Source organism: Trachurus japonicus, chromosome 10 (assembly GCF_045865225.1).
Source record: "Trachurus japonicus isolate A0001 chromosome 10, Traja_1.0".
Lineage (NCBI taxonomy): Eukaryota > Metazoa > Chordata > Actinopteri > Carangiformes > Carangidae > Trachurus > Trachurus japonicus.
This window is the reverse complement of record NC_140916.1, coordinates 14,134,405-14,149,090: the sequence shown is the minus strand read 5'-3', so window position 1 is coordinate 14,149,090 and position 14,686 is coordinate 14,134,405. Positions and strand designations below refer to the sequence as shown.

Sequence of the window (14,686 nt, the reverse complement as noted above, 5' to 3'; positions counted from 1 at the left end):
AGACTTCCCTCGGAAGTCAGCCATTGACTCACAGCTTTTATCGGGATACAGTATCTGCCTGGTGGAATTTTAAGTGAAGGTTCTGCTTTCTTTCTGCAGAAAACACCTGCATCTTATCAAACACTGTCGAAAGGGTCGTATCCTGCCTTTTCGCAGGACTGGGAAAGTCCTTTGAGAGGCTTTGATACCCTTTGGCCCTCTGACATCTTGCCTGGTGTGAGTAGATGCTTGGCAGATGCAGGAGGGGCTACCTGCTCTGTGTACGTTGCCTCCACTGTCCATGTGCTCTTACTCATTCTCCTTGCTAAATAAATGTTGGGGGAAAAAAAGAAGCAAATTTAGGATGCCTTTGAACTGTGTTCTCTAATGTGGGTCAGAGATCTATCGTATGCATATTCTGAAAGCCTTTTCATCTGCAATTGCAGAGTTAAGATTCCCCTGGTACACTCTTAATTTCATCTACTTCTCTTGCAGTTATTTATTTAATATTTCTACATTAATGTCTTCTCAAACATGGTAAAAGTGAAGAGTTCAGAGAAGAAAAAAGGGAAACTTTTCTTCTCCCTCTGTCTGCATGATAGTCTGTTCTCCCTAATGACTACACTTTAAAGACGGTGGGCTGACCGGCAGTGGAGGGAGGGAGCAAGGGATCGAGAGCAGGGAGGGTGAAGAGGAGAAGAGAGGCTGCGCTCACTGCAGCACTCTCCTCGGCTCTCAGCTCCCAGTCAGCCTCTCTGTGTGTGTGCTTTGAAAGAGAATAGGATACAGCCCTATGAAAGCCATGGCTGCTCACCGGGGCCTTTGTGTAAAATAACATTTCTACTGAAAGCCAATTACTGGTAACATTATTTTGGTTGCTTCCATTATTAAAAGTACCCCTCTCTCTCTCTTTCTCTGCCCCCCCCCCCCCCTCCCCTTCTCCTTATCATTCTTCAACCACAACCCCCACACCCACCCATTCACCCCCAAACCCCAACACCCCACCCCACCCCCTGCATTGCTCTCTTACAGACGGAGAATTATTCCATTGACTCCAGTTACGTGAACAGCAGAGCCCACCTCATTAAAAGGTATGTCTTGATTAGGAACTGTTAGCAGCATCTCGTTACCGTTGTTATCTGTAATTGTTTTATCTAATGAGTGCACGGCTACTGTTGCAGCTGCATGTGTTCCACTGTGTTTTCCATTTGGTGTAAGTGCAATGGGAGGATAAGATTTGGGGGTAAACAGCATTTACTCAATAATGTGTTTAGTAGACACTTGTTGAAAAGAGCTACAAACTCATACTTTCAGATTATTCGATTACACAGAGCAGCGGAATCTGCGCGCAATGATTTTCATATTTACAGATAACCTTATTACCCTCCTGTAATTCTGTTCATCAGTAACACATGTGGCTCGTGTGTGTACTTAATGATTAAATTGTATTCAAAAGATTTCCCCACTGTTCCTCAAGACAACAGATTCATAAACAGTTAATAATTGTTCTTTTTCTCCTTGGGTGAAGACATGAAGAATAGTTTTCATTGTGCATTGTTATTCAGCCCACCTGAGCCAAGATATTAGATAGGAATGCAGGGTCGGAGGTTGGGATGGAGGGGTCATATAATTCCCTCCAGCCGCAGAGGTTCTTCTAACAAGGCTCTCCTCCAAACTACAATTCTCCCTTTTTACATGCAGCTACGGAATAGTCTGGGCTTTCTTTTGTTTGAGGCCATCCCAGCCTTTTGAAAAGCCATTATGGCAATTTCCCCCCCCAAAAGATTCCCTGCATTAATGTAAACAAAGAGTATTCAAGTGTGGGGCCTCTGCAGCACACTACAAAGAAATTCCCTCAGGAGCCAGCGAGCCTATGGTCTGGGACAGGTGCAATTACAGTGATAACATCAGAGAGCCAACATTACCTCCACTGCAGTCCTCTCTTTCCAAGGCGGGAGTGTGTGAGGCTTGGGTTGGGGAATGCAGCTACCTTGTACTGTCCTTCATTTGCTCTACCTTTCTTTTTGTTTACACACTTTTGTTCAATCTACTTTCTATTTCTTCCCTTTGACTCTTTTCTAACCTCTTTTCTTCCCTTTGCGCACACTCATTCACATTTTTTTTCTCTCGCACAAGAACACATGTTCATATATTCACCCCTATTTAGTGTTGTTTGTAAAGCAGAATTTGTTCCAGTGGGATGGAAATCAAATGAAGGGAAATCACGCTGTTACTGTGCAGCTGTTGATTGTGCCCCCCCCACCCCACCCTCTTTATTGACTGTGAGCCCCAAACAAGACAGATGCTCAGTTTGTATGCTTCCAGCGTTTCCTACATCCATCTTCCTTCCAGGAATTCCTGATTACTGCAGTATTTGTTTGATTGTAGTGAGTCAGTGCCTCCTGTTTGTTCAGTGCGATGTCCTTGAAGTCAGTGCATCCATCTAAAATGTCCCTGTCTGAAACACCCTGTAGCTGCCGTGCTATCTGTGAAGGTAAAAAATGTTCACCTAATCCAAAAAGGCTCTCAACAGATTTAAACCCTCTTCCTATTTCATGGTTATTGCCAGCACAGGAGCTGCAAGTGCAGTGTTTAACAAAGACTTACCCTAAAACAAATTACTGTTCACCTATTTGGAATTCATGGAAATGGATCACGTAAAAAGGGCAAATAATTCAGAGAAAGGACACATAAAGGGACGTAGGTAAAGACGGACAGCTAGTCACAAACCATCAGAGGCAAAAGGACGAAGGAGAGCATGCGAGAGAAGGTGACGTGACAGTTAATCAACATTTCTCCTCTCCTCCCTCCTGGCCCCCATGTAGCACATCGACATTCAAGGACCTGGAGGGGAACAGTCTGAAGGACAGCGGCCACGAGGAGAGCGACCAGACCGACAGTGAACATGATGTCCAGAGAGGACACTATGTTGACACGGCTGTCAATGACGTGCTGAACATGACCGTCCCCCCCAATGTTTGCCAGCTGCCAGACCAAGGTAGGAAAATATGTGCTGCTGCATGAAAAGTGTGCGGCGTGTGAGCGTTTGCGGAGCAGAGGATTGCAACATCCTTTGGAGTTTGTTTGCCAGTTTCCAAGATAAGACTGTTTGTGTGTGTTTGCGCTCGAGTCTGTTTTTATGCCACTAGAGGATCTTTTAAGGTGCATTACGCCCATTGCAGGCCTCAGAAGTGCAAGTATGAATAACAACACAGATTTTTTGTCTTTGATGTCCTGTTAGAGCAGCTAATGTGAGGGATCTCTGACAGCTAAGGCTACCCTTTGATACAGGCTTAGGCAACATTATTGACTGATAGTAGCCATGTCTGCTCTTGAAGCCAGGCTGACTTCAGATGTGCTTGAATGGCAGCAATTAGGCTCACAAAGGTAGAAGGTGGAAATCTACATATCTCCACGTGCCCTCATCCATTATTCAGTGGGATCATTTAGCAGGGAATTAATGTTGATGTTTCATTTCTGACTCACCGTTTAAAAAGACATCCACTTGGTTGGCAGAAGTCAGTGTAAGGGTCATGTTCACTCTTAACTACTGCCAGTCAGACTGAGGAAGAGAGTGGGTCAGCAAGAGAGAGAGAGAGGGAGAAAGAGAGAGAGAGGGAGCAGAAAAAGCAGGATAAAGCTGTCTGGAGCAGGCCAGGATGTTACTATATGCACCTGAGGGTATTTACCGAGCTCAAAGGAAACACCACATGCACAGGTGCAAGAGCTCAGCGGAGCACGGGAGTCAGTGTGTCTGTGCGTGTGTGCCGGCGCATATGTGCGTGTGTGTGAAAATTGCAGACATTTTAGGATGACTCACATTAGCAATTTTATTCTGAGTGAGGAGGAAAGACCGCACATTACATTTTAAAAGCACACTCTTGAGGACAGCACTTTACAGATCTCACTGGCTGTATCTGAACTTTACATTTGTGTCGTGCTCCAATTCGGGAAGTCGTGCCAAATTTAGTTTTCCTTCCTTCAGTTAACATCGACATAATTTTGGTTCCTTTTTACCAACACTGCCCGAGCGAGGCTGTCTACTCGCTCGCTCGCTCGCTCGCACTACTTTCTTCCTCCTCGGCTCATATATAGAGGAGAAATTTTAATGAGCAAGAGATAACGAAAAGCAGCCCTACTTTATAAAACCGCATAAAGGAATGAAGATTATGTGATTTTTTTATTTATTATTTATCTATCTATTTTTATCAGTGGACTGTGAAGTGCGTGGGTGTGGTTGAAGAAGCAGTGTGTGAAGGCTCTTCCTCGGCTGGTTCCTGCCATGTTTAAGTTACCAGACGCTTCACTTTGAGCAATTTTGCGATTTTGCTTTGTGTTTTTTTTATTGGGTCATAATAATATTATTATACAATCTACAGTTTATTTTAGAGAAGAATGGGGTCAGGCAAGTGGGTCCACCTTCATGGCTGGCCGCGTATACCTTCCTCTGACTTAGCTGAGAGATGCAGATAGACGTATATAGGGTCAGGGAGTATGGTGACCATTAGAATCAACTTGGACTGGGTGTTCCCTCAGTGGCACCAGACAGTAATGAACAATGAAAAGTGAATTTGCTGACTATTAGTTGCCAACTGTAATTACTTCACAACCCGCAAAAATCCCTGTGCCTCTAAAAAATGCATGCTGACAGGTCTTCCAGTGGTGGGATCTCATTATTGGAGACAATTAGAAATGATGTACATGAAGAATATTACAAGTGGGGAGAGCTCTCTCAGGCAGCTCTTTTTCATTAACACCACCAATGATTGTATCTGTTTCAGCAAAATGGATGCATGCCTCCTGAATGTGAAATGCAGCTCCACATTGCTAGTAAACAGAGGCAAGAGGCTATTTCACAGTGCTGTCCATTGTTTTGACCAGAACGAATACATGATAACAAAGTATCTGTTTGGAATTACAATTAGATGGTTCGTTATTGGCTTTTCTTTGCTCTTCTTTTTTCTTTTTTTTTCTTATTACGGTCACTTACACACTCACTTCTGGCTGGCTATTCTCCACACTAACAACTTAACAAAATGGCTTCACTTGAATTTCTCCTCCCTTTGTTTTACAAGTCAGTCAGCAGCAGTGGTCACACCAGAGAGTAATGAGAGTTCATAATTATTAAATGAATTGACCAAAGATCCTTACACGTGCAGAAATTTAATGACTGAGCAAATGAAATCGTCCCTCTATTACCATCTCAACGGTGTAATTACATAGTTAAAAGACATGGTGGGCTGACAGAGATGGGCAGATTCAGCATAGGGCGCAGTGTGAGGATTTTACATACTCAGTTTTTTTTGTGTGTGTGTGCGTGTGTGCGTGCCTCCTCAGGAGAACACCAGCCTCCCAATCTCCCTGCTTCATTTTCCTCTGTGAAAACCAACAGGAGTACAGTGGCAGAAATAGAACAGTTTGGTATAATATGAGAACCGCAGTGGTTACAGCCGTGTGGTGATGTGGTTTTACTTTGAGCTCATCTGTCTTAATCGACAAAATGGACATTATCCGCTAGTGAAAGGAGAGAATTGTCAGAAAACAAATAGGCATGTTCACTAAACACCCCGCTGCTTAGATGTCTTCTGGGAGGAACTCTGTTGTACAGTGCGCCTCTCCTGCCAGCTAAGGCAGAAAACAAGTTGAGAGACTGCAATTGCCAAAGGACAACAGCACACACACAGGCTGCGGATAGAAGCTTTGTTTTTTTGTGTGTGTGTGTGTGTGTGTTATTATTGTTCTGTTTTCTTGTGTTGATAAGTGCTGAGAACAAAAGGAAGCCAGAAGGGGGAAGGAGGAAGGGTTAAACTCTCAGGCTTTTTACAGTGCAAATGTTTACCATTCCCAGCGCCATGTAAAGGTGTTGTTTGCCCAGGAGACAAGCCGTTACCTTTTCACAAAGACCCTGCATCCGCATCATCTTGTGGGCTTTCATGTGGGAATCCATTTGTGTGACGCGTTTCAGCCGCTAACTAACCCAGCATAATGTCACATGAAGCATTTTTTTTCTTTCTCTCCCCGTGTGTCAATTGAGGAGTTTGAGATTTGGCTTTTGTCCATCACAGTTATGCTTTTTTCCCCCCTCTTCAGCGGCATGGTTTCAACAACACTATTCATTATCCCTGCACCAGCCAGTACCAAGGTAACTTCCATCAAAGTGCTTGTGAATAGATTTTAGACTTAAATCTCAGCGAATGCCTCTTTGTTGAATCCCTGCCAAGACTCTGAAGAGCCGTGTGCGCTCTTTTTGAAAGCCTGACCTGAAATATTCTCACCCAGTGGATTAGATTTGGGAAGTGTCTGAAGAACAAATTACATTAAATCTCTTAAAATCTATAAAGGAAGGGCTATCTTTAACATGTAATGGCTCCCTCATATCTGCTTTTAGAATAAAAATGAATGATATCGCTGTAACTATAAACTGAGAAGAAGAGCTATATAAAATGAATTCTTCTTTATCTTTATAGGCATGTCTGTGAAGTTAGGGGGGATTTGGTTGAAATGTGTGACATGCTAGCTTTGGCTCTGTAGAACCATTAGTGTCAGGGGAGAAGCAAGGGAACAGACTCAGAGGGGGCTTGTGACAAAGAGAGCTAAATCTATTTTTTTTTTCACTTTGATTGTCATAGCTCATACTTTAATTCCTCCTGGATATGGATGAGCCATGGTTTTTAAGGATTAAGATTCATGTATTGTTAAATCGCGCGAGTTATCTCTGTGGGAGGGAAATGGAGAGCATGATGCTGTTTTACAGTGGCCGATTTATGGGTTTAGAGGTTTGTGGTCTTGGTTTTTGGAATTACTTCCAGGTCAATGTGTGATGTGGGAAAAAAAAAATCCCCTGCTTTTGGCTTATTAAACTCAAAGGGATCCACGACTGCTCAATTAACCAGAGCAGGGAACAGGCCTCTTTTATTTCTGACATATTCCTTGGCCTCCACCTCTGGAGAATATCTCTCATCTATCTGTTAGCTCCCTGTGGGTGTGTGCCTGAAGCTGGAGCCCAGGAATGGAAGCCCCCTCCGTGGGCCACAGATTTCTCCATATTCCCTTCTTCCATCAGCAGATCCACAGGGTTTCGCTGTTCCTAATTGATTTCAGCTCCCCCCCTCCACCTTCTCTCTGTCTTTCCCTCTCCCTCCATATGTCCCTCTGTCTTTCTCCTCTGTTTCCATCGAGTGACTGCAAACATCTCCAACCCACATCTCTCAACTTTGTGCCAGTCAAGCAGTTCCCTTCCCCTGTTGAATTAAAGAAAGAGTAGAGGCACCTCACATGTTTCTCCTGCAAACTTGCCCTAAATTCAACACGGGAACATTTCTAGTTTGCAGTTCTCTGATCTACTAACGAAAATGCTGACAGGTGTCAGAATCAGGAAGGCAACAGGAACAGCGCTATGCTGACAACACAGGAGGGTGCGTGCGTGCGTGCGTGTGTGTATGTGTGTATGAGGGAGACAGAGATGGAGAGATGAGCTGAGAGTCTAGTAAGCAGTCTTAGTGAGGGAAAATAAAAAGAGGGAAAGAGGAAACAATCTCTCCGACAGGTAGGACTGATATTTTTCTTTCTTTCACTCCACTGTAACTGTGAATGTGCCAAAGGATTTGACTGATTCTCAAACTGCATTTGATTAAATTAAGCATCAAGACTCTTCTTGTGATTCGGACTGGCAACAACATGTGTTGTGTTATGATGTTTTATGATTAGATTAACATATAAACTCTATACTGGGACCATCCATTTTGATTTGGATTTGCCTAATCTAATGTGGAACCCGTGGTGGAGGTAAAATGGCTGACAGTGACAAAGAGCTCAGTGCAATACAAGCATTAAGGAAGATAGAGTGCACACACACTGCATGCTCAAACACACCAGAGAATGCTTGCTAGCAGGTGTAGTAAAGTCTGTAATGAACAATAAGAGACGTAGAGACTTGAGGAAAAGGAAGGGAATAAAAAAATAAATTTTTCAAGCCGTGTCCATCCAGGCTCATCTTTTTTTATCGGCCTGACATCGCTGAACGAAATTGTGCGATCCAGTGAGGTCTCTGGCTCTGCCTTTTTGAAATTACACCTAATATAATAACACAGAGTTGACCATTATTGATTTTGCCCCCTGTTAAAGCAGGAAAGACCTTCATCACTCAAAAGGAAGATTGTGATTTTCATACATTTCACTTGTGTAAAGCAAGTCTATCTCTGCTCAAACCACTACTTTAATGTCTGCTCTCAATTTTTTAAAAATTGTCTGTGCCCTCCTGTTGGTTTTTGTTTGCAGTACTTCCATAAGTAAACCAACAAATTCTTGAAAAATCCTGCACAGACTTATCCCTAAAGTTCTTCAGTTAATTCCAAAAGGGGAATAAGTTAAGAGATGTGAAGAAGGATTTAAACAAACTTGACATGTTTTGATTCTCTGTTAAGTTTTTACAAGCATCGCCTCCAGCTGCTCTTCCTCAACTGCGCACACGAGAACACAGACACAAACAAAAAACACACGCAAAAGGTCTTCATCTCCAGCCCAGACTGGGAAACATAAAGTAATGTTACAATACTATAATGGCATCCCCTGAACCCTCATTCTGCCAAAGCTCTCCTGAATATACCCAGTGTATTTAATCAGCTCAAGAGGGGACTGCTTATCTCTCTGCACTTGTCATGGATAGCGTATTGAACATATCAGAGAGAGAAATGGGAATAGTTCATTATTTTCTAGGGCTCACAATGAGCCTGATGTATCTCATTGCAGGCCCTCCACTGACAGCTCATTTTCTAGACAATCCTGGCATTCAGTTCAGGGCAAGAGAGAGAGAGAGAAAGAGAGATGGAGAGAAAGAGAAAGAGGGAGGAAACACAGAGACGGAGAGAAAATAGGGCTCCGGATCTCCATTGCTTATTCATGACGCTGTGGCATGCTAGGTGTGTTAATAATCTCCGCAGAAACCAAGTGAATCACAGTTGTTTGTTGAACATCTCGCCAAGCTGGGCCCCAATCGACGGCAGATGGGAAAACAGGGGGATCAGGGTGATCCCAGACAGAGGGAGGGAGATTAAGAACAGGTAATATGCCGAAGTTGATGGGGGCAGAGTGTGCATTAAACAGAGAGGAAGGAGGAGAGAGTACCTGAATTTTAAATCTGTCTGAAAGTGTGTACACAGCGTATTGAGTGTGTGTGCGGCCGGCAAGTGTGTGTCTTTAAAGGTTAATCAGAGGAGGAGTGGAAAAGTAAGAGAGAGAAGGAGAAAGATGAAGAGAGGGCACAGGAGACAAATACTATGGATAGGGGGAAATTCAAGTAGTAGAGCTATAGTATTGTCTCCAGCCTCCTCGCCTTTTGTGGCTCGATTGATTCTAGTTCTTGTGAAGAAGGACGGCAGTGGCCATTTTTTTCTTCCCGCACCATTGTGTTTTTAATTCTTTGAGGTCATTGCGTGGGCACAACCCCATCCCCATTGTAATACAAAGCAAGCATACGAGCGTAGGTTAAAACAGAGGGCTGTATGGCTGGAGAGATTGCAGCCTCCTTTTATACTGTAATCATGCACCTAATTGGCTTGTTTGGTAGAAAACAGGAAAAGAGAAAGTAATGCATCAATAATTACTTATTAATCTTAATGAGATTCTTTAGATTTGATTATTCTACTCACTCATGTCTTTTTCGTTTGTCTCCAGATGTCCCTGTCCCTGCTTCACCCACACCACCTCCCACTGCTACTTAATGCTCACTTGTGTGAGGCGTTCTCACCATCACTGCATCTTTATTTAGTACAAAGTTCTTGCACCTCCAGTTTATTGTGGACTTGCTGCCATGGATTCTAATTTGAAGATAATTTACATATACATGTTTCTGCACACGATGTAAATTCAACATAATGAGAGGTTAACAAAGCCTCCTCTGCCATGCTTTACTTTATTTATATCCTGCCCACCCACAAACAGTGCAAGTTCAGAGGCTGTTGCATGAAACCATATCGTGACAGCAAAAGGGACATTGAGCCAAAGCAAATTAATCTCTCCCTAACCTTAACCAAGTGCTGCGAGTGAATAAACATAACCATAAAAATGAGTAATAACGTTGTAGTCACTACCAAAGCAGATTGTGCTAGAAGATCTGATAGATACAGTGTTTGTGCATATTTTTCCGCCGTTCAGCATATATCAACATTTGTGGGATGCCAAATAATAAATGAACAATATATCTTCATTACATTTATAGAAAATGTAATCCATAATGTAATGTAATTCACAATTATGTTTCCTATAAAATATGTGCTGTTGCAGATTAGCTGTAAAGAAATGTAAGACAGGGTCGGTCCTGACATCTAAATTCTCAGAGTTTGAATGAAAATGAAGGAGCGTGACTCTTATATTAACTCTAATAGCTGGAGGTCAGCTGAGAGAAAGATTTTTATGGCTGTGCCAACACAATGTGTCCCCAGCTGATTAGCCACTGTTGTTTGAAGTGTCAGAAATGCAGTTTGCGGCTGTAATGTTAAATATGGCCACCAGAAAATTAAAGGCAGGGTGCCTCTTGACAGTCCTTAAAAGTGTGACTTGCCGCAATCGTTGCTGAGATGGTATGACAACAGACTGATGTGGCATAAACAACCTGATGAAGACATACTATACACATAGACTAACTCAAAGGAGCCACGGTATGTGGCAGCAAGTGGGCAGAATAGTCACAGAGTGACTGCCAAAGCAAGGCTTGTATTACAGGGATCCCAGGATATCAGACACCAGGCGGCCTGTGCTCCCTCCAGGCAGGGCAGAGTCTGGCAGCTGGCCCGTAGCCCAGATAGCTATAATCAGCTCCATTACCTGTAGCACTGAGTCCCATTTAGGAGCCCTCATAGTGGAACCATGGCTATACTGCAGGGATTAAGGATGCTGTGAAATTTAGGGAAAGTACAAATAGCATGCAGTTGCACACGTTGCAGCTACACCTGCTGCAAACACAGACATTGTACACACAGGAGGATATTGGTAGCTACTTGCCACGTAAACGTGTAGTGAATGGGGAGAGATTTTCTGGGCATTATGTGTCTTGGCGTGAGGCATTTGTTTTATCTCCTGCCTCTGTGAAAGGAAAGATTAAGAATATACTCTGCTCTGTTTAAGGGGAAAATCAGCTGTCTTCTGACAAGTATATTGTAGCCTGCAGTTTTCTGTCCAGAATACAAAGAGACATTTATCACTGCAGCTGGGGTGAAGGAGGAAGAGGAAGAGAGGGGGGGGGGGGGGGTCTCCTGTGCTGCAGCAATGTGCATTTCTTTTTTTAACCCCTATTACTTCCTCACTGTGGGAAAAACACTATACCTCCATCCTCTTTAATCCATTTGAGATTTCCTGCGTTCTATTTTTCTTTCATTTTCACCATGTCCCCCAATGCCTTTGTCATATCCATCCTGGTTTTTATCTAAGTTCTCATCACCTTGTTTCTCTTGACAACATTATAACTCAGATGGAATATGTAGCAGAAATATGTAAAGTTATGTCGTCCTCCTCAGTTGTGGCAACAAAAGGTTACTACCTCAGGCATACTGCTATAATATTTCCATATTCTGCTCCCCTCATGTATATTCAGTGAGAATGATTTATTCTGTCACATTTTATAGCCGCTGAAATGCAGAATTTCTCTTGCCGAGGCCCTGCACATACTGTGAAGCACTGTATGGCAGAATGTGCTCTTTGGATTTGTACTCAGCAGAAGTTAAACAGAGGTTAAAGAGAAGTCATCCAAACCACCTCTATCATTTCTATCTTTCATTCACCAATTAGTGTCAGTGTTCCTCGTTGTCCCCTAGATGACCTTGCAGGGATGAGCTCACCATGTTGTAATTCAACATTTTGAGAGGTGGGAGGCACGTCGTGGCTGCTACTGACCCAGATTATAAACTATTGATGAGAGACTGAAGGCACAGTCACAGAGAGGAGGGACCCGCTGAGGTGTGTGGACCCAGGGAGCCTCCGCTGACCTTTTCTTGGCCAACAATCTCCACCAGACCAAGCTTTCAGCACGTCCTCATATCGAAGAATGTCTCATCCTTTGAAACCTCTGTCTTCTGTGCACTCCGTATCCAATAAATTAACATGCGCCCAAGTAATTCGGATGAAGGAAACACTTACTGCCGCTGAACTTAACAGGGTCATCATAGTTGAATGAAGATCAAAACACCAGAGTTTACCGACTAGTCCGTCTCAATGACTGGTGTGGCGTACATGCTGTGTAGTCAGATGAGTGCGACTCTTTTCATGTGTGAGAGAGGTCAAGAGCTGAGCAGGATGCAGAGTGGTGTATCTTTACTGTGGCGTAGCTGGCGGTGGTGGATAATCAAATTAAAGTAAATTCATCAACATTAAAACATTATTCACAAAGGCCCTCTGTTTGTGTATGCTACTGCTAATAAGATGTTTCCTTTGGGCTACCACATCTTTCTGGGCATTAACCTAATTATCATATCACATTAGGATATTATGTAAAATCAGGTCAGTGTGGACCCTGTAAATACTACAATACCTTATTACATTCATCTGCTCATTTACAAAAACTGTCTGGAAAATACTTTTAAAACATTCCAGGAGGCTTCACTGTTGTTCCCTCCATGTATAATTAACTGAGAAGCAGAATTCACTCAACGGATGCATCTTACTGGCTAAATGTCACTTATCAAACCCCACTGTCCCCCGCCTCCTTAAATTTGAGGAAAAAGGTAATGGAAGAGGTCGGCTGTTAAGTTTAATGGCAGACAGGAAAGTCTCAGAATGGCTCTTTTTAATGATGTGCCTGTTCTCGTGCAGTCCTCGTTAAAGATGAGGCCAGAATGCTGGAGGCACGAGGACCGGGAGGAAACTGTGGCCAGACACTCCACGACCCCCCCACCCCCCACCCCCACCCCACCCAACATCTGCAAGATCTTCAGTGGGGGGTCTCAGGCCCCTTTGTGTGTGTTCTCCAGCACATCTTAGGAATCCTGCGCTCCTTCTGTATTCAGCCCACATTAGCATCAGAAAATAAATAAAGCAAGCAATCAGGCTGTGACCTCTTATATCCATAGTAATGCCTCACCCCACCCCCCGTCCCTCGTCCCCCTCCTCCGGCTCCTCCGCTGCATCCTACATAGGTTTAACTAGCTCAGATTTGCAACTGAATGTCAAGCCCCGGGTTTGGCTTTACCACAGGGCAGGTTGTTCCTCAGCTGTCCCCTGAGAAACAGAACTCAAGGAGCGAAGGAATTGAATCTTTGACACCTGTCACTTCCACTCTGCTGCACCTTGCTCCCTCGCCACACATAAGGACTTTTCATGTCACAACTCAGCATGTTATCATGAGTGGGCACAAGGCCTGAGAAATCCAATTACTACCACTGTGTCAGTCCCCTGCCATCCTCCTTATGTATGCTATAGTCATGTTCCTGAAATCAGAGAAGATGTGGCTATTAGTTCCTTCTCTTTACTTCAGTCCAGGCTCCCACCTCCATTTCAATCTGTGTGTCTTAGATATGAGCTGCTCTTCTCACGGACTAGCTCACTGCTGACAATCCTCTATATGTGTAGCGCAGGGTGGTGGGTGGCTAATGCCACGGACATTGGTTCTGACTGCCTGATACTAAGTGGTATCATGGAGCAGACCTCTCTGTGGTGAATAATGGAGAACCTGGGAGAGAGTCATCCTGCCTCCCCCATGCCACCCAGAATGGCCTTTTGTAGCAGGGAAATAGTGTTAGAAAGGCCTCCCTCTCGTTTTTTTCCTCTGCCCAGCAGGTGTAAATCTAATGCATCTCCACACAGCGAGGCCCTCGCTGTGTTTTCCTTATTTCTTTTATTTGCTGTGCGTCCCTGAGTGACACTGTCAATCTGGTCCGGTGGGAAGCAGAGAGGTTGTCTTTTCAAACCACAATGGATGTCACAAGGTGGCCCACCCACTCGTACTGTATATGTTTCTGAACCTGCCCATCATAATACATTCTACCACACTCACAGTGTTACAGCGTCCTACTTCCAGAGGTTGTTAAAATTGTCGGGAAAAGGGACAAGTGGAATTTTTTTTTTAAGAGGAAGAAAAGGAGAGTTGGAACCATGCTGGTGCTTCTGCGACAAGATGAAATGGAATTTAAACACACAGTCCTAGCTGACACAAAGTGAACATGACTGAATGAGAAGCCACATTATATTAATTATGTAAGGCCACTCTTTTGAGGCAAAACAGAAGCTCACAGTGAGAGAGGAAATCCTAAGATATTGGTATGCTGCCCAGTGTGCTGTCCCTGGTTGTTTGGAGCTCGACACATTTACGGGGTCTGAAGTATTGTGTTTACATAATGCATTGTTCAAATTCATTAAATCATAAATCTATTTCCCCACACTTGATGAGTTGTGTTTTTTGACTGTGGGGATGAAAATCGTGGATTCACAAATAGAAATATTGGCATTGGTGAAACATCTTTAATTTGTCATGGACTCTCTGTTTATTAAGGGAAAGCTCAAAGCCACACAAAGAATTATTTATCCATCATCCACAGATATATTTCCCTGACATTTGCAGTTTGCGTTTTTTCCCTTACACTTGTTTAATAGGGATTAATTTCAGCTGATAACACACCTCATTCTTAGTTTATTCAGAATGATATAGTGACCTCGACGACTCATCCGACACGACTGCTGGTTATTTTCTCGCACTTAAACGTCAATGACTCCATAGTGCCGC

At 43.5% G+C, this 14,686-nt stretch overlaps 1 protein-coding gene across 8 annotated transcripts in view; it reads left to right on the top strand.

The window, feature by feature from the left end:
• pcdh19 (protocadherin 19) overlaps positions 1–14,686 on the top strand; it is a 54,708-nt gene that overhangs the window by 28,754 nt on the left and 11,268 nt on the right. For 4 of the 8 annotated variants that reach the window (XM_085789371.1, XM_085789378.1, XM_085789373.1 and 1 more), the window contains 2 exons: positions 1,012–1,071; positions 2,794–2,977. In XM_085789371.1, coding sequence (XP_085645497.1) covers positions 1,012–1,071; positions 2,794–2,977 — 244 coding nt within the window. The remainder of the gene's footprint in view (positions 1–1,011; positions 1,072–2,793; positions 2,978–14,686) is intronic. The other 4 variants (XM_085789379.1, XM_085789374.1, XM_085789376.1 and 1 more) reach the window with 1 other exon arrangement.